A 25,580-nucleotide genomic window follows, 5' to 3' on the forward strand; every position below is an offset into this window, starting at 1 on the left:
AGTGGCGGACAAAACCTTTTCCCACTTGCTCGACCTTTCACTATTAAATCAACACAATGTCTTTGCTTGAGCAGCTCGGTCTCTTCAAGTTTAAAGGCTTTTGGTACGATTACTTTGGTGGCTTAATGCCTTCTGCCCAATCATAGTTTGTGAAACTGGTAATGTTTCCCAAGGCTCACTAGGAGGCGCTCAGACGCCGACTCGGAATCTGAGTGGCTAGACCAACAGCTTTCTCAAAGACTGATGTTACAGTACACGGCCTTCAGGATTTTTTTGAAGGCCTCCGGACAGATTACTGAGCCTAGCAACAACTGAAGGCTAAATTGTGGTTAAATGCTTAAATATGAAAGCCGCGCAACCAGGGGAGAAGCAATAAAAGGAAGCTGACAGACTATTTGGAATTATTTATTAAGTATTGATTCACAAAATGTAATTAACATCACATGATTCAGATTAGAGGTAAGATCTTGGCCCCAAGCTCGGCCTGACCCATTAACCAAAGAATCACCTAGAAAATCCTTCTTTACATCTACAAGGCCACCAATAAGCTCGCCCCTTCCTACCTTTTCGACCTCCCTCACATTGCCATGCCATCCCGCACCCCCACATCTTCCTTTTTCCTCCATCTCACTGTCTCAGCTTCATGTGGAGCAGAGCTTTCAGCTGCTCTGCCCCCCAGCTCTGGAACTCATTACCACCTGACATCCGGAATTCCGCCACTCTGTCCACCTTCCAATCCAGTCTCAAAATCCACCTCCTCCGACTTGGCTATTCATAATGATCTGCTTAACATACCGCCATCCTTTTTTAACTTTGTTTTATTTGGTATTTATTACTTGCTTGTTTTATTCTCGTTTTTTGATATTCTGCGTACAGCAACCTTGTCCTGAAAGGCGCGTTGAAGTAAAATGTATTATTATTATCGTTAGTAGTATTATAATAAAATGTCAATCATTAAGTTGGGCCAGGCCGGGCTTCTCTTTTGCAGTTTTTATTTTCTATTTTTCGTGGAGGATCTGCACATCGTGCACACTGTTTGGCACTCTTACTTTTACTCAAGTAATGATTTGGATGAGTCATTTTTTTTCTACTTGAGTAATATTATTCTGAAGTAAAAGTACGTTTACTTGAATAACGCACTTTGGCGCTTCGGCTGAAGTACGCACGGCGCCTAAGTGCGGGTTTACTTGTGGCCCGGTCCCTCAAATCTTGTTAATCGGTTGGGTTCGGGCTTTTATACCCACCGGTCTGGTCGGGCTGGATTTCTTTTGGACCGATCACACCGCTAATTCAGATATCTATTTAGGCCAGCGGAGAATCCCTTGCAGGCCCTAACAGCCAACCACTGTGTTAGAGCTACCGTGAGAAGTAAGGCATTCCTTTGTCACACCACCGCTGGTTGCAACATGTATTCTACGGTTTGTTTTGGAGAATCTTCCCCAATTTGCATATTTGAAATGAAAATCCCAACTGGGACGAATGTCGTCTACGCTTGCGACTGCAAACAAACGATGTTGAGGACGCTTGCTTACATTTGGATCCTTGATCTTCAGCGGTTGGATTTGCAAAAGCGGAACACGGAGCGTAGACAAATGTGTCCATTTGCAATTCAAAAAGGATTCTGCGAGTGGGGGGGGTGCATTCCGTTTTTAGCGCTTGGAAATGTGATTAAATGAGGAGGTTTGCGTAAAAGGTTGTAGCAGGGTGAGTAATTGTTATCTGTGTAGGATTGAAATGAAAAGTAGAGAAGCCCCCAGGGAAGCAATTAGTTGTCTTGTGGGAAAAAGTGCAATCCACCTTCCTTCCAAATGGAGAACGTTCAAAATGGACAACACGTTTTCAGGTTGTTGATTGAGGAACCACCATGCTTCACATTCGATCTTGCGGTCATTTTTCCTGCTTTGTGGACGGCAACCTTTTTTCTTTGTAAAGACGATGCTTCATTATTTGTATCGGTCCCATTGCAGGTAGGCTGCAAGGTGCTGCACTTCCTGCACATGTACATGCTGGGCTGCAATTATTTCTGGATGCTTTGCGAAGGGATCTATCTACACACGCTCATCGTGGTGGCCGTTTTTGCAGAGGAACAGCACCTCTACTGGTACTACCTCCTCGGATGGGGTGAGTCTCCCGTCGCTAACGCGTAGAGAAGGGATTTCCACCCTTTTCAAGCTTAGCTACTTTTTTGAATCCAATCGTCTTTAATGTGAATAACGGTAAGCTCGCGTATGAAACATCCAGCACCACCTGACCCAACCCGAGCCCAACGTAATAACTCGATTAGAGGGGCCGAGTTTGAAGACGACCTAAATTTTCAAATTTAATTTTTTGTGAGGGCTCATGGGGAGGAGGGCTTCTCTCTCGATGATTTTTTTTGGAATGATCTCCCTGTCATTGTTCTTTGTTTCTTTTTCTTTGTGGACGATCCACGCATTTCCTATTTTCAATGTAGCCCTCATGTGACTGCCATCTTTCCCCCCTTCCAAGGTTTTCCTCTGGTGCCCGCATCCATCCACGCCGTAGCAAGAAAAACATATTTTGACGACAAGTGAGTATGTCGCCAAAGAAATTATTACACTTAAAGGTCATCTCAAATTCTTAAACGTGCAGAATGTGAGGAAACGGTAAAGCTCTAGTTATTTCAGCAGTATATGACAATTATTTTCCTAGATAATGCATTTTGAATTCAGCCTGTCTTGTCTGTGACGTCATTGGAGGAACCCCAGCCTGTCGCCATATTGCTTTACATGCTAATTAGTCAAGGAGTGTAAGAGTGTTTTAAGTTTTGCTAGTTTTCGTGGAGCATGCCTAGGTGTTGTGTCATGGTAATGGCACAAGAAATGGTGAAGCTGATCACTGGGCTACAGCCACTAACGTGAAGCTGGCCAGGAAAAGACAAACTAAGGAACACGGCTAAACCAGCGCTAACGCCAGGCTAACTGATCAAAAAACACGGGGTGAGCAGCCAGGCTAACCGGGAACCAACAACGAAAAGTGACAAGGGCTACGGCGCTAAACGCGGAGCTGGACGGAAATAAACAGAGGGACATAGGAAAACTGGCTCTAATGCGTGGCTAGCCGGTCAAACAACATACGGCGGGCAGTCAAAAAGCACCAACCGGGAGCAAGCTAAAACAGGAAAGCCCTTGGCAGCCCCGTAGCTAATGGAGAGATTATTATACCGAATGCGACACAAGCAATCCATAATTGGCTACCTAAAAGCAGAAATGAGGAATAGACAATCACTGTTTCCTACAATTGCCGTCGGTTTCGGAGCTAGCCTCATATGTTGTGTTAAAAGGATTCGCCATTTTGAAAGTGTTTCTTCAATGACTACGCAACAAACCGGATGGGTCAATTTAGAGACTAATTTCTCCAGTCCCCCAGCATGTGGAATCTTTTACAACAAATGTGCACAACTGTTAGGAGGGACATTACACATTGCGTGCCTGAATGAAAACAAAATTCTCTTTGGGAATAACTTTGAACAGAAATAAAGTTGTTTTTTTTTTTAATCAATGTGATTTATAGGTGTTGGATGAGTGTGGAAACACATCTGCTGTATGCGGTCCATGGTCCAATTGTGGCAGCTCTCCTTGTGAGTCCTCCCCATTCTATTTTTATTAGTGTGTATTTTCCGTATCACAATTTAAATACTCTATATCAACATGTTATATTGGGCATTTTTGTATTCTATATCTTTTATTGTTTTATTTTCAACACAAGGATGCTGGAAGTGTGAATTTCCTTACAGGGATGAATAAAGTATCTATCTATCTATAGAACCGTAAAGGGACAGTGTGTAATGTATGGTGCCTCTTACTGGTATAAAAAACTTTCATTCAGTGAAAAACAACAACATTGAATGGAATACTAGGTAAGAATACATGTACTATTACACCGATGTTAATTTCTACAAAACAATAATAGGTGGAGAAATTTGTATTTCTTTTACATATTGGAATCCATACCAAGAAGTCCCGCCATGTTTACGTGGCATCTTGCTGCTACGCTGTGCTCATTTGGCACTGCTTTTCCTTCGCCTTAGACAATACAATGCCATCTAGTGGTCAAAAATGAAAAACTGTGGCTTTAAAGATACCTGTGAGTCCTCCATTGCATCTCCTGTGGCGCAGGTGAACCTCTTCTTCCTCCTGAACATCATCCGAGTACTGGTGACCAAGCTGAGGGACACGCACCGGGCAGAGTCCAACATGTACATGAAGGCGGTCAGGGCCACGCTCATCCTGGTGCCCCTGCTGGGGATCCAGTTTGTCATTTTACCCTGGAGGCCCGAAAACAAACTGGCCGGCGAAGTCTACGAGTACCTCATGCACATACTCATGCACAACCAGGTGGGGCTCATCCTTTTACGACACGGCTCACAAAGCTTTATGTACATTTATCTATCTAGATTTATTGATGCAGACCCAGCTCAATGTATCTATACCTAGATTTAGCTAGATCTACGTTTGTCTAACTATCTAGATTTATCCATCTAGATATATCTTGGTCAAAATGGAACTATCTAGATCCATCAGTGTAGGCTTATATGTCTAGATATATCTTTCTAGATTTATTCATATCCTTCTAGATCAGGGGTCGGGAACCTTTTTGACTTTTTGAAGAGCCATAAAAGCAAAATATATAAATTTTATTTTGGGAAAGAGCCACACCATATATTACGAGACAAATTGACTAAATTGCTCAACCCGCGCCCCAGACAAAAGCTTAGTCTTCAGCACATTTTTTTTTTTGATGATTTGATAAAAATTATGAAAAGAGAATAATGCCAGAGCCCGTGTCCCAAAATCAACAAACATACCACTTTAAACTTGTCTCTTTCTTGCAATTACTCAAGATCGGTTAAACTCATTTTGACCCTTTTTTTCCATACATATTGGTTTCAAAACCAGATGCAAGCAGTTATTTTGTAAAAACGTCACAACATTCTGCAAACAGGGAGCCTGATGTGCTTACCTTTGGCGCAGACAGAGTAGGGCGAGAGATGGGAGGGAGTGCTTGCACTTTTTGCATAGCTCCACCCATCCCTCCCACTCACCCAATCAAATAACTTTAAGTTCTCTTCCGGTGTTTTGGCGTATTTACAGTTCGGTTCTGTGGATCCATCATAAGGTATCTGAACACTGAACACAGATTATATAGTGAGCTTTTACATAAAGGATTCTTTAGCGATGTACAGCCAGAACGATTTTTTTTTTTTTTTTTTTTTTTTGGTGTGACACCTTGACTGTAAATTGTAGTGAAAAACATTCCCTATAGATTCTGCGAAGTACTGCTTTATTTTTCAGCTTTGGTTTGGCTTTGCGTGTATCTGAACAGGATAAATGGCTCAAGTTTTGAACGAGATAAAGAAAATTTGCATGCAATCAAATTTGTCTCCGAGTCACAGGTACTCATAGAAAGAGCCATATATGGCTGGCGAGCCATAGGTTCCCGACCCCAGTTCTAGATGTATTGATATCCTTCCAGATCTCGATGTATCTATATCTATGTAAATTGTGGTCTATCTGTCCAGATTCATTTATCTCAATTTAGCTTTGTAGATATATCTATCTAGATGTTAATACATCTATATCTATCTAGATCTATACATACCTATTTAGATTTATCTGTCGAGATCTATCTAGATCAGGATCTATCCATCTAGATCCATCCATCCAGATTTATCCATCTGTGTTTTTTACTAATCTACAATTAATTCATGATATCCTTACATTTCTCAAGTAACATAAGAGAAACAATGAACGTTTCAAACATATGTATGCTAATAATAGAAATAATTTTAATGAATGATTGAAATCAAAATTTTTCTAGATATTGAACAACAACAATTATTTTTGCAGGGTTTACTGGTGGCGACGATATTCTGCTTTTTCAATGGAGAGGTGAGTAAAATTTGTCTATTGTTGTTTTAGCAGGGGTAAGTATGTCCAAAATGACACGTAAGGGGTTAGTTAGCATGTCAAAAATGTCAAAAAAACACTAAAGGGGCTAGTCTGTTAAAAAAAAAAACACGTAAGAGGTATTTTGAAAATTTCAAAAAAACTCTTAAGGGGGTTAGTATGTCGAAAATGTTAAAGAAAACACTTAATGTCTTGGTTTGTCAACCACCATTTTTCCCTGTTTCTTGCCCGCAGGTTCAAGCAGCCCTGAAGAGACAATGGACACAGTACAAGATGGAATGGGGCCAGAGACGGAGGGACCATTGCTCCATGCGCTCCACTTCCTACACCGCGACCTCCATCACCGAGGTCCCCCCCTTTGCGTACCCCCACGATAGCGAACAATTGAACCAATCCGAACTGGTCTCACTCAAAATGGCCGACATGCCCTAACAACCGACGCTGTACGCAGTTTTAAAGAGACAAAAGTCACTTCTATGCAGGGATGTCAAACTTTGGCTCTGGGGCCTGATCATGACTTCCTGTTCTCAGGTGGATCGGAACAATGTACATGTTCTATGCTTAGGGGGGCTTAGTGTTGAAGTTAAGATTGGAGCTCTGGTTTGTGTTGACCACTTTTTGCACACCCCAGTCGAACAGGTTTACAGTTTTATATCCGGGTTAGATTCAAGTCAAGTCACATTTATTTGTATAGCCCTTAATGACAAAATGTCTCAAAGGACTGCACGGGATTATAATGACACCATCGCCTTATCTGATTGAGTCATGGTTTTGCGTGGAGGTCTGGTTAGGAGTTATGTTTGACTGCCCAAATATAGGTAGCTCAACTGATGAGATGTCATTATTTCAATCACAGTGTTATGACTTCACACATCTGCCTATCCAGTTCAAGTTTGGGGTTTTGGTTGGGTCAGTGTTTTAACGAGGGTTCATAATAGCACTGCTAGCCCATATGGTAGAGTTCCTGCATTACATTCACAGAGTGGTGGGTTCCAACCCCTGTCTAAGTAGTGCTAATCCTAATCTGACAGTTTTGGTTAGAGCTAGGGTGTGAAATTTGGTCCAGCAGACAAAAACTCAAATTCCAGAAATTGTTCTTTCCTGATTGGGGATCGAATTGTGGAACTATTAGTGTGGTTAAGGCACTTCATCCTCAGAGCAACTGGTTTTCTCACAAAAAAACAAAACAAAACTCATTTGAAGCCTTGGACTGACCAAAATCTTCATATAATTTACATTCCCATGTGTGCATGGTTGTGTATCAGCACTATTTGCTCAAATGATCACATGTCTGATTTGGAATCTCAGGTTTCGGGTTCAATCCCTGATCAAAGCAATACTTTATCAGGGAAAAGGCTTTTTGTTGTATAACCCTCAATTAAAATTGTTACCAGACATTATGTGACACTTAGGCTGGGATTTGAACCCATAACTCTGGATGATCACCAGGCACCCTAACATTTAAGCTAACCCAGCTGTTCAAAAACAGACAGAATTTTGAGTTTTAGAGACTTAATTCTTATCATGACCAAAGTGTTGGAAGAAGAGTTTTGTCTCATATTCGTTTGGATATTCTTTGCTCAAATTGTAACACATCTGAATATCAATTTCAGGTGTTCAATCCCAGGATGAACCAATTTGTATTCTGGAATTTTGTTTTTTGTTGGTGAACCAAAACTTTAACCCTTGCTTCAATTAAAATTATTCTTCACAATTTATGATACCTGGACTGAGTTCTGAACCCTCATCCCCGTGTATGACCTTCAGGTACCTTACCTTTTAAGCTAATGCTGCTGTTATAAACAGTAACAGAATTGTGATTTTTATACAGGGAGTGCAGAATTATTAGGCAAGTTGTATTTTTGAGGATTAATTTTATTATTGAACAACAACCATGTTCTTAATGAACCCAAAAGTCTCATTAATATCAAAGCTGAATATTTTGGAAGTTGGAGTGGGGATTTTTTAGTTTTAGCTATTTTAGGAGGATATCTGTGTGTGCAGGTGACTATTACTGTGCATAATTATTAGGCAACTTAACAAAAAACAAATGTATACCCATTTCAATTATTTATTTTCATCAGGGAAACCAATATAACAGCTCAACATTCACAAATATACATTTCTGACATTCAAAAACAAAACAAAAACAAATCAGTGACCAATATAGCCACCTTTCTTTGCAAGGACACTCAAAAGCCTGCCATCCATGGATTCTGTCAGTGCTTTGATCTGTTCACGATCAACATTGCGTGCAGCAGCAACCACAGCCTCCCAGACACTGTTCAGAGAGGTGTACTGTTTTCCCTCCTTGTAAATTTCACATTTGATGAGGGACCACAGGTTCTCTATGGGGTTCAGATCAGGTGAACAAGGAGGCCATGTCATTAGTTTTTCTTCTTTTAGACCCTTTCTTGCCAGCCACGCTGTGGAGTACTTGGATGCGTGTGATGGAGCGTTGTCCTGCATGAAAATCATGTTTTTCTTGAAGGATGCGGACTTCTTCCTGTACCACTGCTTGAAGAAGGTGTCTTCCAGAAACTGGCAGTAGGACTGGGAGTTGAGCTTGAGTCCATCCTCAACCCGAAAAGGCCCCACAAGCTCATCTTTGATGATACCAGCCTATACCAGTACCCCACCTCCACCTTGCTGGCGTCTGAGGCGGACTGGAGCTCTCTGCCCTTTACCGATCCAGCCACGGGCCCATCCATCTGGCCCATCAAGACTCACTCTTATTTCATCAGTCCATAAAACCTTAGAAAAATCCGTCTTGAGATTTTTCTTGGCCCAGTCTTGACGTTTCAGCTTGTGTGTCTTGTTCAGTGGTGGTCGTTTTTCAGCCTTTCTTACCTTGGCCATGTCTCTGAGTATTGCACACCTTGTGCTTTTGGGCACTCCAGTGATGTTGCAGCTCTGAAATATGGCAAAACTGGTGGCAAGTGGCATCTTGGCAGTTGTACGCTTGACTTTTCTCAGTTCACGGGCAGTTATTTTGCGCCTTGGCTTTTCTACACGCTTCTTGCGACCTTGTTGACTATTTTGAATGTAACGCTTGATTGTTCGATGAGCACGCTTCAGAAGCTTGGCAATTTTAAGAGTGCTGCATCCCTCTGCAAGATATCTCACTCTTTTTGACTTTTCAGAGCCTGTCAAGTCCCTCTTATGACCCATTTTGCCAAAGGAAAGGAAGTTGCCTAATAATTATGCACACCCGATATAGGGTGTTGATGTCATTAGACCACACCCCTTCTCATTACAGAGATGCATATCACCTGATATGCTTAATTGGTAGTAGGCTTTCGAGCCTATACAGCTTGGAGTAAGACAACATGCATAAAGAGGATGATGTGGTCAAAATACTCATTTGCCTAATAATTCTGCACTCCCTGTAGACATGCTTTTGGTCGGAACTAGGGTCTTAGAATAAGAGGTTTGTCCTAGAGTTTCTATTAGCATTTGTAGCTCAAATGGGAACACACCAGTATTTAAATTCTAGGATTCCAGATTCAAATCTTACTCAAGGCAATTCATGATCCTGGATGACGTTTTTGTTGGAAAACCAAAACCTTGACACTAGCTCCAATTTAAGATACCAATGCCACCCACGACTCAAATTCTAACCCAAATTAGCTCATAGCCAACCGGATCAGTGAAACACACAGAGCTCAATATTTTGTCTTGTTGTGCAGCGTATTGGAACAGATATGCTTCGCAACCTTCTCAACACCTGACCTATTTTCATGCCTTATCTTAGGTTTCAGGAACATTAATGATCATGTTGGATTTTACCAAAGCTCAGCAAAGCTCAAGCTACCTTTTGGTTACCGATTAGCGCTAGGCTAAATACATGACTTTGTAAATAAGACAATGTGAAAGTACACAATATAGAAATGATACACCACAAAACACATGAGTAAATAAATGACACAATACATACCTTAAGGTGCATCAAAAAAAAAAAACAACCTGAAAATACAAAAACATTTTTGTCTTTAGTATTTATTTGGTTGGCTGTCCAATGGAGTAGCGCGGCCCCCGTGGGGAGGGTCCTTTTCCCATGTGGCCCCTGAGCTCAAATCACTTTGACATCCCTGACCTTTTGGAGAGAAACGCATGGCGAACCAGACGAAATCCTTCGGGGGGCCAAATCTGACCCCCGGGCCATATGTTCGACAGGACGGGAAGAACTGTGACTTGTTACGGGAAGCGGAAAATCCTTTTTATTCTTTTTTAATGTATTTTTTTTTTAAATTCAATTTTCTTTGTTTTGGGCGTAAATGTGTTTCAACCCGTTTGGTTTTGACTTCAAAATGAAAAGGAGCAGTTTCAAGTTGGAAGACTTGACCCCTAATTTGATCCGAGGGCCAAAAACAGTAAACAACTTTTTACAGTCTGAAGAGACTAACTTGACCAAAAGGGAGGCAATGCAAAAAATGTCGGCAACATTTAGGCAAAAAAAAAAGAAACAAACTCAGAATAATGAGTTTGGGCTGGAACAGCAAGGGACAACGCACTGCCAACAGTGCTGTAAGCACAGGTTGGATGCTAACCAGGAGATGCCATTGGCTGCATGCTAACGAATAATGCCAACAGCTACATGATAATGACTACATGCTAAAAAGTCATGCTAATGACTACATACTAACAGCTGCCTGCTATCGAATCATGCTAACAGCTACATGCTAACAAGTCATGCTTAAGGCTACATGCTAACAATTCATGATAACGGCTACCTGCTAACAAATCATGCTCATGGCTTCATGCTAACGAATCATGCGAACCACTACATGTTAATGACTGCATGCTAACCGCTACATGCTAACGAATCAAGCTAACGGCTACAAGCAGATGCTAATGATGAATATTAACGGATACATGCTAACGAGAAGATGCTAACGGGTTGTGCTAACGGCTATGTGTTGACAGGGACTAACAGGTCATGCTAAGTGATATATGCTAACAAGTATGTGCTAATGAGTCTGTGCTAACAGCGACGTGCCAACAATTTATTCTACATGCTAACAGGTAGAGGCTAGCGGGTAGATGCTTACAGCCCAGCCCCAACTCTCCCAATTGCTATGGGAAATTTTGAAAGTCCTATTGTTTTTGTTCTGTAGACTGAGCCTCCATTTTAAGTCCTAACCTTCTCCTTCGTGATTTGTTTTGTAACATGAAACTGCAAAGTCATTTTTTTTCATTTGTGGCCACATACCATCCCTAGGATTTGGTGAGTTGGCGGCGTCCTTTCAGCTCAAAAATAACCAAACGAATGTGCTAAAAATACAAATCGATTCATACTTTGTTTCAATATGCAAAAGCATAAAATGTAAGTTGATGCAGCATGAAGTAGCAAACATGTTGCCATAACTATGTTGAAAATTGTACCGTATTTTCCGCACTATAAGGCGCACCGGGTTATAGGGCGCACCCCAAAAAAATAGTTTTTGGTCCTATATTTGACATATATAAGATGCACCGGATTATAAGGCGCTACAATGGGAACGTCAACAAAACAGTCAGATAGTTTAGTCAAACTTATTACCCCCTTAACATTCCCAAAGCTTGCAAAGAAGCAAATACGTGTCGTAGACACGTGCGGATGCGGTGTCCGTACGATGTCACTCAAATGCATCGTTCCATCATTCGGAAGGTTAAAGTCTTGGGATTCAAGAAATGCCAACCATTCCTTAGTTTCTATTTTCTTTTTCGTTCGCAACTTTACTGTGCATATGACAATAAACACTTGGAATTGAGTTTAATTTAAAAATAGACACTCCATTCCATCCATTATCTGCACCGCTTATCACAGAAACATCGAGTTCAGTCTGAAACAAGATACTGGGATAATATAAAACCCAGAGTAGCTCACCGAAGTCGTTGTGTTCATAATAATGTGCAGCCAATGTCCTCTTATATCCGTGAGAGTAGTAAATCCAGGAGAATAAAATATTTACAAATACAGAAAAGTAAAAAAATGCTTTCTGTATGCCGTCACCACCATGGACCACGTGCTATACACATTCATCTTTTTCGGCCAATTGCAGGCTTTGTTTTGCCGTTTAAGCCAATGCCAGCCTGTAAATGATAAAAAGGATCCGCCCCTTGACCTCCGAATAACTTTAGCCAATAGTGATCGATTCAACTGATGATTGACACATTGGTTAGCCAATGAAACGCCGGTAAAAAAAATCCCAGCATACACCGCGGACTACTTGGCGTTCTGGGGAAAATCTAGTCGGCGGCTGCAAGTTAGTTGGAAGACTGCAAATTAATGTTGATCCATAAATAAGGCGCACTGTATTATAAGGCGCATGGTCAGCTTTTGAAAAAAAATAAAGGCTTTAAGGTGCACCTTATAGTGCGGAAAATACGGTACTGATTTTTTTTTTTTTTTTTTTTTTTTGGAAAACGTGTGAAACCATTTTATATTCTAGTATGAAGTTAATATACTTTGATAATAAATTAACGAATTTTAAATCTGTTTTCAAATGTTCCTATATACTTTTATCTTTTTCAAACAGGAAAAAAATATTACAAAAGGCAAGAGACTTAATGTTGATCCATAAATAAGGCGCACTGTATTATAAGGCGCATGGTCAGCTTTTGAAAAAAATAAAGGCTTTTAGGTGCGCCTTATAGTGCGGAAAATACGGTAATCATTATGTTGAAATGTATTTTTAACTCTGAATTTGTATTCTCAATGCGCTCGCATTTCCTTCCTGGTACTTCAAGAAAATTAAATCAAAATATATTCAGAATCAAAATCATATAAAGTCACATCAAAAAACGTATATTACAATTCATTAAAAAATGTAGAATTAATGTAAAATATCCAAAAATATAATAGTTTTGCAAATATCGAGTCATTTAAATATTGATATATTTAATGTAAATATAAGATATTTATATTTCTTACAGTTGGAATAAATCAAAGGATTTGAACGAGTCGAACTCGTATGTTAAATCTGAGCCAATAAAAGTTTTGGGTTTGACGTCAAAACCAAATGTTAGCAGGCTGCAAAGTCTTGTTGATTCCAAACACCCAAAATCAAGAGAGGATGTTTCCTTTTTGGGGGGTTGGGGGGGAAATTGCAAAAAAAAAAAATTTGTTGCCGGTTGGCAAGAAGATAGCGACAATCAATGGGAAACAATTCTGCCAAGACAAGCGGCATGAAACGCTTCCCTTTGATTACTTTTACTCATATTGTTTTCAGAGTCGAATTTCAGCCTACAATTTGTGGATTTTTTTTTCCAAATGCACAACAAAACAATGAGAAAAAAAAAGACAATATACACAAGACAGTTTTTTTTTGTAAAAGCGCCACTGAGTGATGTCTTTCATCGTATTTTTAATGTCACAAAATGTGAAAAAACAAACAAAAAACAGCCGACTCTCTGAGGACATGATTTCAAGGGGCTATTTTTCATTGCGGGCTATTTTCCTAACGCAACGCTTTGAGATAAGAGCTTGTATCTCAAAACCTATTTCTATGCGCATCAAGGGGAATCGAGTCAGTAACTCTTAAACACATAAAATATGCATCGCCAAATAGATTGAACCCTGAATTGGAATGGGAACAATCAGCTGAAGTTCAACCGCAGACTTCTCTCAGCGTTAAAGTTTGGATTCAACGCCGACACGGATTTTAACTGCAGTTTGCGCTTCGAATCTTCCATTCGAACTTAATTCCACACTAACTTTGATAACATTTTCCATGAATATTTCTGTACAACATGTGTGTTTTTCTTTTTTCCTCCTGTGGTTTATTCCTTCTCTCTCAGCTTTGACAACATTGCAAAAGTCATGTTTTAAAAAAAAAAAACCTAAGTCTAATAAAACGTTTTGTAAAAGCGCCACTGAGTGATGTAATTCATTGTGATTTTAATGTCAAAAAATGGGGGGGAGACTATTTGAGGACATGATTTAAAGGGGCTATATTTCATCGCGAGCTGTTTTCCTAACAACGCCTTGATATAAGAGCTTGTATCTCAAATACTATTGAGTGAATGGCTCTTTACAGAAGGTAGAGAAAATATGCGACACAATGTTTTGCTCATTTTGAGTTTTCTCCATTGACTGTATTTGCATCAGGTGAACAAAGCTTAATTGAGTTTAGATCACAGAGGATAAAAAAATATGTACAGTTAAAATATATATTTCCCTTTTACCACATATTTATACATAATTTTAAGTATAAACTAAAATTGAATAAGTTGGTGACTTCACAGAGGATGAGAAATGTTTGCATCTTATCAGGTATATTTTTATAATGTGAATCAAGTTTAATTGCGTGAATAAATCTTTACGGAGGATAAACAAAATGTTCACTAAATAGACACATCGTTTTGCTTGTATTTTCTTAATTTAGTGTATTTCAATACTCATTTTAATCATAGAGTATTTTCTTACTTTACTATTTATACATTTATTTAGTTGAATTGAGTAAAAAAATGTGTTCATTTAAAATTTTTTATTTTTCGGAAATTTAAAAAAATAAACGAGTTATTCAAAAGTAATGAAAATAAATCAAATAAATTGTCAAATTCAATGCTGTATCTTAAGACTGTCATTTAGCTAACAAAGGAAGATATTTCAAATAAAAATGTACTAAAATATGATTAATTTTTATGAAAAGATTCTCTTGCCTTTTGTAATATTTTTTTTCTGTTTGAAAAAGATAAAAGTATATAGGAACATTTGAAAACAGATTTAAAATTCGTTAATTTATTATCAAAGTATATTAACTTCATACTAGAATATAAAATGGTTTCACACGTTTTCCCAAAAAAAAAAAAAAAAATCAGTACCGTATTTTCCGCACTATAAGGTGCACCTTAAAGCCTTTATTTTTTTTCAAAAGCTGACCATGCGCCTTATAATACAGTGCGCCTTATTTATGGATCAACATTAATTTGCAGTCTTCCAACTAACTTGCAGCCGCCGACTAGATTTTCCCCCGAACGCCAAGTAGTACGCGGTGTATGCTGGGATTTATTTACCGGCGTTTCATTGGCTAACCAATGTGTCAGTCATCATTTGAATCGATCACTATTGGCTAAAGTTATTCGGAGGTCAAGGGGCGGATCCTTTTTATCATTTACAGGCTGGCATTGGCTTAAACGGTAAAACAAAGCCTGCAATTGGCCGAAAAAGATGTGTCAATCATCAGTTGAATCGATCACTATTGGCTAAAGTTATTCGGCGGTCAAGAGGCGGATCCTTTTTATCATTTAAAGGCTGGCATTGGCTTAAACGGCAAAACAAAGCCTGCAATTGGCCGAAAAAGATGAATGTGTATAGCACGTTGGGTTGACGGCATAGAGAGCATTTTTGACTATTCTGTATTTTTAAATATTTTGTTCTCCTGGATTTACTACACTCACGGATATAAAAGGACATTGGCTGCACATTATTATGAACACAACGACTTTGGTGAGCTACTCCGGGTTTTATATTATCCCTGTATCTTGTTTCAGACTGAACTCGATGTTTCTGTGATAAGCGGTGCAGATAATGGATGGAATGGAGTGTCTATTTTTAAATTAAACTCAATACCAAGTGTTTATTGTCATATGCACAGTAAAGTTGCGAGCGAAAAAGAAAATAAGGAATGGTTGGCATTTCTTGAATCCCAAGACTTTAACCTTCCGAATGATGGAACGATGCATTTGAGTGACATCGTACGGACACCGCATCCGCACGTGTTCTCTTTGCAAGTTTTGGGAATGTTAAGGGGGTAATAAGTTTGACTGAACTATCTGACTGTTTTGTTGACGTTCCCATTGTAGCGCCTTATAATCCGGTGCGTCTTATGAATGTCAAAAATAGGACCAAAAACTATTTTTTCGGGGTGCGCCCTAAAACCCGGAGCGCCTTATAGTGCGGAAAATACGATATGTATTTAGCGCTTCCTAGAGGTGGAAAGATTTATTTATTGAAATAAAACAATATTGATTTAAATAATATGCAAATATACATGAACATTAATATAAACTTGCTTTAAATACTTCGTGTCAATTAAATGGAAATTTCCCGACCTAACATGAGCTTAACCTAGAGGGAGGTGACAGGATTGTCGGCCATCTTGCTGCTACGGGTACCCGAAAACCTCAAAAAGGTCGGGCGAAAAAACTCCCCAAAAAAACTATGATTGGGTCACTTGGAGTCTGCGTAGATTGTATTCTTCCTTGTGTTTTAAGCACTCATTTTCGGTTGCACCAGCGACATCTCGTGGTTAAATAATACACACTATCCCTACGAATTGGGTCACTTGATATTTATCGACTCGTTTTTTCTTCATATGCACGCAAATGTTCTTTTTGTAAGGTGTCCAAATTGGAGACCCCGATTCTCAGTCGTGGTAGTGCGGGAGGGGGCCACGCTTAATTCTTCTTTGATAGGGACAATTTGCACAGCGTCAAATATGCAATTTCAGGCTCGGTTGCATCCTTGTCAGGCAGCCGCCGAGCAGCACAAGACAAAAAAAAGTCTTCCTGTCAATTGGCTGGGGAGAGGGACTTTGACGTTGCCTCGTGGTTGCTTTGCCAAATAAAGCTGAGGATTTGAGCAGATTCATGGGTGTAGAAGGCACACTCGTCTATAAACTGCAGCACCACAGTCGAATCGTCCTCAAGACTGAAATAACGTGCTGCGAGATAGTGTGAGAGTGCGCATGAGAGGGAGAGTGTAAGCGAGTAAGAGAAGGAGAGGGTGAAAAAGAGGGAGAGGGTGAGGGAGATCAAGAATAAGAGACTGAGGCGGAGTGTGAATGAGAGTGTCGGAAAGAGAGAGAGGAGAGGGAGGGAGTGAGATTGAGAATAAAAGCAAGAGAGAGAGAATGTGAAAAAGTGAGAGAGGGGAGTGACAGAGGGAGAGATGGAATGAGAGCGAGTCAGAGAAAGAGTAGAACCCAGAGACAGAGAGAGAGTTAGAGTGGAAGAGAGACATAAAGAGGGAGAGTGAGGGAGAGAGAGAGAGAGAGAGAGAGCGACTGAGAGGAGGAAAAAAAGGAGAGAGAGCGAAGAGAAATTGAGATAGAGAGGGAGAGTAAGTGAGTCTAAATGAGCTGGAGAAGGAGAGAAATTAAGAGCGACAGTTAGAGAGAAAGACAGACAGTGTGTGTGTGTGTGTGGGAGTAAAACAGAGTGAAAGAGAGAGAGTGGAGAGTGAGGGCTAGGGAGGTACAGTAGGTTGGTTGGTAAGTACATAGATAGATAGGTATAGATTCAATATTGAATAGACTGATAAATAGAATAGATCAAATTGATCTATCTATCTATTGATTACTATTTTTCTCTTGCTCCGTCACTTTCGAACCTTTGATAGAAATAGAGTGATATGTATCTATCGATACTGAACAGATAGATCCATCCTTCCACTGTGGTACTAAGATTTTGAAAATTCTCAAACTACTGTGTGAAATAACCATATTTTTTCTCAAAATCACAAGGATGAAAAAAACTGATTTAACTGAATGCACCTAAACATTTGTCTTAGCATGCAAACATCCACACAAGGGGGAGGAATAAGAAAGTCATTGCTCTGCCTTAGAAGCTTTAAAGAGCAACCGGAAGCAATTTTCATTCAAGAATCGAAATCAGCTTTGTGCCCAATCACTGGCGATTGGCTGATTCAAGTTTTCGTTCATATTCGGTTGTCTGGCAGCATTTTTGTCTTACGGCAGCCTTTTGGCACTCGAGTAAAGGTGAGCAACCGACCTTTAACAGCGAAGGGGCTAACAAGCTGCTGCAAACACGCCCCTTCCCGACCCAAACCCCATCGACACGGTTATTCCCCCCGTAATTCCCCCTTTTGCTCCATCAGATGAAGACGGCTAATTGGACGCGCCTGTCCGAAAACGAAGCCCAGATTGACGTTTAGAAACCGCCGCCGCTCATTTGCTGCCTGGCTGGCTGAGCTCAGGCAAAACAAATGTTGCACAAGCTGCATCACACCAGCCTGCACGCTAAACACACCACTGGGTTTGTACACCTTTCTCATGGCCAAATTCAAGCACTTTCAAAGGATACCATTCAAAGAAAAAAATCCAGTGTGAATCTTGTATATTGAGAGCCAATTCTACATGGGAAAGCCCTGTCTGGGAGAGAGAAAAAAAAAAAAAAAAAAAAAAAAAGCTTGTTTGGCGTTAGTTAGCAAGAAGCCACATGGGAGACACAGATAACATGTGGAACAATGTGCTTTGGTCATATAAGAGCAAGACAGAACTTCCGGGCTGAATGCAAAGCGTTGCGTTTGGCGCAATAGTAACACTGCACATCGCTTCCCACTGTCAAACATGGTGGTGGCAGCATCATGCGCTGAGGTTGCTTTTCTTCAGCAGGGACTGGGATGCTGGTTAGTGTGGATGGATGCAGACAAATTTGGGGGCCCTTCTGGCAGGAAATCTGTTGGAGTCTGCAAGAGACCTGAGAATGGGGCGCAGGTTCACCTTCCAATAGGACATAAAGAAAAATATTCAATAGAATGGTTAAAAACAATAAAAAGGGGGTAGAATAGCCAGACCTTAATCCCAAAGAGCTAATACATTTGCGAGTCACGGTATCTACACATCAGGAGGAGCGTCTTAGGTTTGGTTAGAAGCGAATAACGGGCATTGTGACTGTCTAGATTTTTGGTGAATTCGTCTGGCAATACAAAGGTTTTCCGTAAAAGGTCATGCAACCAACACTGGCCACTCAACAACTCGACGCCGCGTGTGCACTCATGTGTTTATTGTGGTGTTTCAAGCACAATTGTGTAGCGCTCAAATGCTATTTGATGATTTACACACTTATCCCGACAATCGTAGTACAAGACACTCGAGACAAATAAATACATTCAGATTTTCAAAATCCCGATTGGGTGAATGAAATGCTCCAATCAGACTACATAAATAGATCAAGTGCCGCTTATCTACAATTTAGAGCAGTAGTTCTCAACTGGTGGGTCACGGACCCGTTCTCAGTGGGTCTTAGCGGGGCTTTGCATTAGCTAAATAACGCTAAAAAGAAAAAAAAAAGGGTCATTTACACTCCTTAAGAGTAGGTGGCGATAATGCACTGCTCCACCTCTTCTTCCTGTTCAGTCCATCGACCTGTTTGAAAGAGGCCGCCTCTTGTTTTAGTGTGATTTTGTTGATTTTATTTCTTTTTCGTGCCCGTCATGATGGGTCACAATAAAGGTAGTGAGAATGGGAAGTAAATATGGAAAACAGTGACAAATACAGTCCAGTCCAAAAAGGAAGCATTTGCAAAATATAAAAAGGGAGGGTCTGCCATCGAAGTGTTCTAGGAAGGTACACTATATGGTTAAAAAAAAATACATTTGTAACTTCCTCACAGGGGGGCTAAAGCACTTTTACAGTGTGGCTTATATACGAGATAGGCTTATTTGTGATTATACACAGTATTGGAACTTGTTTTGGTTCTGCTGGTCATTTTGTTTTGTTTTTGAGAAAAAGGACAATATATTCGACGCACTCTGCTTTAAACTGCACAATCCTTTCATGAATTCATTTTGGAATGGAATTGGGGGTCCCGAAGTCGAACCAGTGGAGAAGCAGTGATCTAGAGTAAAACCGCCGGCTACTTTTGTGGGACTTCAAACGCTAATTAAAAGAAAATTCAGGCACAAGCATTGAATTCTTAACAACTGGAGTGAAAAAGATAAAAAATAGATATGCGAGCCATTTTTAGATTTAATTCCGTTATTTTTGCTTCTTATAGTTAAGCTAGCCTTAAAGCTAACTGAAAAAAAATACGGCAGTCATATGTAAAAAAAAAAAAAAAAAAAAGATAAAATACAGTGAGTCCATCCATGATACAAAGCATTTTGGGTAAATGTCAGGCGATTTAGAAGATGGTCACCGTTTTTCAAATTTAGCGGAACAAAGTCTATCTTTTAGGTCGGTCGATGTCGTCGATAGCGGCCAGAAGTTTCTGTCTGGCTTTCTTGTTGATGTGGGAGCCCAGGCAGACGTTCACCAGGTTTGCTAGCTGCTTCATGGAATACTCCTGAAAACACACAGGATTCTTATTCGCCTTTTTATTTTGATCATTGGACTATTCGGGTGAAAACTATTCTGTATAAATATAGATTTGATGTATTTCCATTTAATTGTAAACATTACAAAAAGAGAAGTCAAGTCTTTTGACAATGGAGCAATATTGTTAATCCTATTCTTAAAAAAAAGTATGAATTGTTTCTTGGGACGATTGAATATGTGAGTGGCAAGGTACCCTATCTATCCAATAAGGATCTGAGTCATCATAGAGCTTCACATCAAGGTAGCGGTAGGATTCGGATTACTCCTTTAGTCTTGAATATTGATTGCTGAACTGATACATAAAAATAAATAAAAATTACATTTAAATAAATTTGAAATATTAAACAGACATAAGTAAATCAAAGTAACATAAAATGTATAAAAAACTCAAGCATAGGTTCTGAAAATGGCTAGTGGATCATTTGAATTACTTGACTGATTTCCAATATATCAATATAGCAATTATTGAGAAAACACTAAACATCCTGGGTAGCGCACAGCTCGGATTGAGCTATTGTCCTTTAGCAAAGAACTGTTCATCAAAGCATCCAGAATTCGTTTGGCAGTTGAAAATTTATCCAAGCGCTGGACTCACCCTATGATTCTTGATAAAGTGCTCCATATCGTTCTCCGTCAGGTAGTAGGCCTTGATGTAGGTTTCCACAAACTCCTTATCGGGGACGGGCCTCAGATCGCTCATCTTCTCCAACTTCATCAGGAACTGTTGGAAGTCCAACTGCATCAAGGCTCGCCCTTCGTTGCTGCATTTCTTCACGTTGGCGTAGCTGAAAACACAAAGAAAAGGAATTCAAGGCAACAAAAGAGGATTTTAAAGGGAAGTTTATTTGACGTCATTGATGTTGTGAAACGTTGTATGCCACCAGATTATACATGGCACTCCAGGGTAAAACATGTCATAAAGACTTTAAAGAGGCACATAAGATAAAAGGAAGATGATTTACATTAAAGTTAAATGAAATAGAATAGTTGATCGCAATAATACTGCAATAAAAAGTGCAATAACATTAAGCCGCAACAAAAAACCCAAAGGAATATATTTGCTCAAATTAGTGCAATAACATTCAGCAGCAATAGAATTTAAGGAACAGTAGCGCCTACCAGAGAGAACAGGCTAAAGAGGAAGAGGCCAGGGTGGGAAGCGTCTTTTATAATGTTGACAGCTCTGCTACAGTATCGCAACCCAGACTGGGTAGAGAGCAGCCGATGATCTTCTGGGCTGTGTTGATGACTCCCTGGATTGTTTTTCCCATCCACTGCTACTACGCTCCCGAAAATAATTCAAACGATGATCTCATGGCCCCAGACAGCACGGCGCTGCCGCTTTCCTATTCTGGCGTGGAATCGCAAACCCCACCTTTGGCGACTGAAGCACCGCGGGCCAAATTGAACTCACAGCTGACGCTCATCACGAAGCGACGTTGGCCAAAATTGCACTCGGAATGATTTGAATTGGTTCTTTGAATGTGGAAAAAGCGGCGGGGTAGCAATCGGTCAAGGTTTTGGAACGGGAAGCTGTCAACCGGACATTCGGTTGTAACCTATATTGCATGTAGATCATGGGTCGGGGACATATGGCTCAAGTAAAATGTGGAATGACTTAATATATGCTGTAGTTACATGGAGAGCCAATCGTAGCATGAATTCAATGCCTTTTAATAACATTTTAACGTTATTTTCAATATGACAGTGCGCGCCTTACGCGAAACACCGATTTGAATTCAAACTACCAGCTCACTTTACCATTTTAAATTCGGTCTGAGGGGTATTAAATAGGGAACTTATTTTTTCTTTGCGTGCTGCTTGGTACCCGACTGGGTACGGCGCCGGGGCTCAGTGTTTGCCTGTCACTGCAATAAAAGACAACACGAGACAGTTTCTTCACACTTCCGATGTAACGAGGCCACCTCACATGCACAAGGATGCGGCTAGGTGCAAAAATGCATCAGCAAGGGAAGCGTCTGGTGTCACGGAGACAAAACCGACGGCTGGCTCTATTGCGCGCAGCTAATCCAACAAATTGCAAAGTGAGTCTGGTGTGGGCTCAAGGTATATATAGCGCCTGTCCACGCGTGGGAGGATTCTCGGATTTGAGCTGCGAGGATGTTAAAAAGATGTCAACGCCGCCTTCCTCTGTCATATATGGGAGCAGTTGTTGGTCCTTTACTGTTTTTTTAGACCTGCACACATGATGTATGTTGGGAGTTTGTAGTAGCAGCTATGCCATTATCAAAATCTTGATTTTGCCCATCTATCCTGGCAGTATTTTATCTCATTTTTTTCCTTTTAAATCTTTATATGACATGCTTTGTCTATATCACAATGATACCAATGACAAGACAATATATAAAGACGATAAAATGACAACTTAATCTTACAGTTAAGTCCAAATGGAAATAAAAAAAAGATTCAATGCGATAAAAACAATTTTGATATTATATACATAATAGCTAGATTTTTCTTGACCCAGAAAAATGTAGCCAGTTATTTGAATGTTGTCCATGAAAAATGTAGCTAGTTATTTGAATGTTGTCCATGAGGGCCATGAAAATACAGTTTTGGTGGGATAAGGCACCAAAACAACAGCAAATTTTTATTTGTAGTACTTTTGTATTATGTATATTGGGGTGGGAATCTATTTGACCCAAGGAGAAAAAAAAAATAAAATAAAAAAAAAAAATCACAAAATATGTTGTGTTTTTCTTTTATTGAATGAGAGCCATACCATATTTTGTCATTTTGATCTTCATCTTTTTCATAAAAAATGCTTTCAAGACAAGGTGCAAGCAGAGTTCTTTGGAAAAAATGTGACACAACACTGCAAACGAGAATACTGACGTATTTACCTTCAGTGCAGAAGGCGCCGGGCAGACAGTAGTGCATTTGTGTGCACAGCTCCACCCACCTTTACCGATTATCCAATCAAATTGCTCTGTGTAATTGGCTGGCATTTCTGGCTGTTTACAGTTTTTCCTGTGGGTTCTCATCATAAAGTGTCTCAACAGCGAACCTTAATTGTTTAACGAGCTTCCATATAAAGGATTATTTAACGACGTATATCCAAAACAGGGTCTGTTGGTTTGAAACCTCGACTGTAAACTGTAAAATACTGGACCGAATCATCTGTACCACGAGTGTTAAGTATTATGTGTGCACTAGCCTCGACTCCTCTGCCCAATTGTAATTGCATTGCAATAAATGAAACTTAAATGAGCAGAAGATTTATCTCTGAGCCATATGTACAGATTACCGACCCCGATACACGTATATATCATATGTATACATATATTTACATATATATATATATATATATATATATATATATATATATATGTGTGTGTTAGCATTATATTGTGACCATTTTCATTTTGCAGGGTGGATAAAAATGTCTGCCGATAGCAATGAAACGATCTCCTCACCCTTCCACCAGAGTCCTGTTGGCCAACCGGATGCAGTGTTCCCAAAGGACGTTGGAAACGGGAATCGGGATGCGGACGTGCATGGAGATGTCCCCCAGCCGACTGTTGAACATCTCAAACTCCTTTCGTGGAAGGGACAGAAATCAGTATCCATTTTCAAAGGGAAAATAATAAACAACTTTCTACAAACCACACCGGATTTTAAGCCACGGGCTTAAACAGCCATAATAAGGATCTCATTCATTTCCATTTCTTACATCTAAAATAAAATCTGAAAAGTAACAAATTGTGCCGCGATTAAGACAAGTGAACTGTGACCATTTCTTTCTTTTAATATTTGAAAACGTCAAGTGTCACCTTAAAAGTATGTCTTGAAATTAATTTGTATCACCTTGCATATTACACTTTACTTATTTTGGGGATTGTACAAAATATTCATCATTCAGAAAGTGTTGGTGCCGAGATACTATGAATTAAAAAGAAAAATCTTATTGAAAGACCACAGCGTTAAAATGGATTTTTGGCGTTGATAGCCATTTTTTTTCTCCCTTTTAAAAAAAGCGTGTCTTGAGCTAGATAATGATTCTGTGCCCGACAGTTTATTCTCCATTTAGGCTACGGCACAACATTATCAGACAGGAACCCGAGCTAACAATAGCATAGCGGAAGCGCTAGCTGGCACTCACAAGCGTATTTAATTTGTGATCTGAAACCTTATTGGCTGTTAAAGAGCCTCACAATCGGTTTTGGCACTCCAGCATTTTCTCAATGAAGCCATTTGGAGGTTCCGGCTTCTCGTTGCCACTTTATATGCAAATCAATGTCATTGTTGAGCGCCGCTGATAAACCTCAATGCGTGCATAAAATAACTCCCAGCGTGCAGTATGGAGGAACAAAATAAATATGCACACTTTCCGCGTATCTGACAAGTTGTCGGAGTGGCTTATTAGCGCACGATGGGGTAAGGTACATGCACCGTGTCGGTCCATCGAGTGGACCGTTTTGACACCGGGAGGAGTTAATCCCGCGGACGGCCATTGAACTAGGGAACTAAAAGAGAGGGAATTTAGTTAGCAGGAGACGGAGCTTTTACAACAAAGAATACTTCTCACTTGGAGTTTGCGTTCATAAATAGATAATCGAAGGCCTTTTAGGCTGGTATGTGTTCCTGACCTTTCGATAAGACCCCGCCCCCTCATTTGAATGCAAAATGCATGACGAGCGTGCATCGGGTACATATTTAGCAGCTTGCTGTCTTGCACAAAAATGAATCTGCAGCTCATGCAAAAGGAAAATCATGCAATGATATTTCTCCTGACCATGGACTGGGGCGTTTCATCACTATTTCTGCTTCTGGAACTCTTTGCTGCCTTTGACACTGCGGACCGCAAAATTTCACTAGATCGGCTGCTCTCTCAGGAACTGTCCTCTCGTGGTTTAGATCAGGGCTTGCCAACGTGGTGACCCTTAAGGACAGATGAGGCGCGCGCAGACTTGTTTTGAAAATAGCTAACAAGTACATGTCGCCCGTCAATACAGAGTTCTGACTCATCTCTGAAAAGTGGGATGATGCTTTGCAAGAAAGAACAACGGCAGCCAGATGAAGAAGGTGCTGTATCTGAGTCAGATCAGGAAGTTTCTCCTGCTTCTGATAAACATGGAAACCAGTACGGTCTGTTTTATGTGGGGGAGCAATACCCCCAAAAAAATGTCCTGGAAAGGGATGGGCACCACCAGGCTGTACTTGCCCAAGACACACAACAGGAAGCGGTGCCCCTACCACCAGTGTGCTAAAGGGATCCGTGAACCGTGACCTGGGTCATTGTAATTTTCTGAATTACCTTCATTATCTTCGCATTGTTACAAGATTACAGCTGCACTCCAATTGGCAATATAAAGACTCATAAATATAAAAATATACACATCTGTAACACATCAACGTGGCAATCCAAAAAACTTCTATTTGCACAGAATTATAGAAATAAAGTCAAGTGTAAATAAAGTCAACAGTACTGTGTAAACACATTTAATAGCACAAACATGAAATTAAGTAAAATGAAATACTTATTCTGCAAAATTGTTTTAGAATCAAGTCAAGAATATTAAACTTGTGTTATTGCACTTCAAATATTTTAGTAAATTAATGTTTTTAGTGCTCTACTGACTCGATT

The 25,580-nt window shown here is 40.0% G+C and overlaps 2 protein-coding genes across 2 annotated transcripts in view; one reads left to right on the forward strand and one right to left on the reverse strand.

Annotated features, from left to right (window-relative positions):
* Positions 1-7,749, forward strand: part of calcr (calcitonin receptor) — a 69,977-nt gene extending 62,228 nt beyond the window's left edge. Inside the window, exons 17-22 of the mRNA XM_088325990.1 lie at positions 1,968-2,121; positions 2,488-2,548; positions 3,532-3,598; positions 4,137-4,355; positions 5,868-5,909; positions 6,162-7,749. Of these exons, the coding sequence (XP_088182116.1) occupies positions 1,968-2,121; positions 2,488-2,548; positions 3,532-3,598; positions 4,137-4,355; positions 5,868-5,909; positions 6,162-6,359 (741 nt within the window). The 3' untranslated portion in view covers positions 6,360-7,749. The remainder of the gene's footprint in view (positions 1-1,967; positions 2,122-2,487; positions 2,549-3,531; positions 3,599-4,136; positions 4,356-5,867; positions 5,910-6,161) is intronic.
* A 10,895-nt stretch (positions 7,750-18,644) lies between these two features.
* Positions 18,645-25,580, reverse strand: part of vps50 (VPS50 EARP/GARPII complex subunit) — a 148,568-nt gene continuing 141,632 nt past the window's right edge. The window contains exons 26-28 of the mRNA XM_088325993.1: positions 23,410-23,531; positions 20,568-20,757; positions 18,645-19,940 (exon numbers count right to left, since the gene is read on the reverse strand). Of these exons, the coding sequence (XP_088182119.1) occupies positions 19,821-19,940; positions 20,568-20,757; positions 23,410-23,531 (432 nt within the window). The 3' untranslated portion in view covers positions 18,645-19,820. The remainder of the gene's footprint in view (positions 19,941-20,567; positions 20,758-23,409; positions 23,532-25,580) is intronic.

Source organism: Urocampus carinirostris, chromosome 2, assembly GCF_059441175.1.
Source record: "Urocampus carinirostris isolate Australia breed hairy pipefish chromosome 2, RoL_Ucar_1.0, whole genome shotgun sequence".
NCBI lineage: Eukaryota > Metazoa > Chordata > Actinopteri > Syngnathiformes > Syngnathidae > Urocampus > Urocampus carinirostris.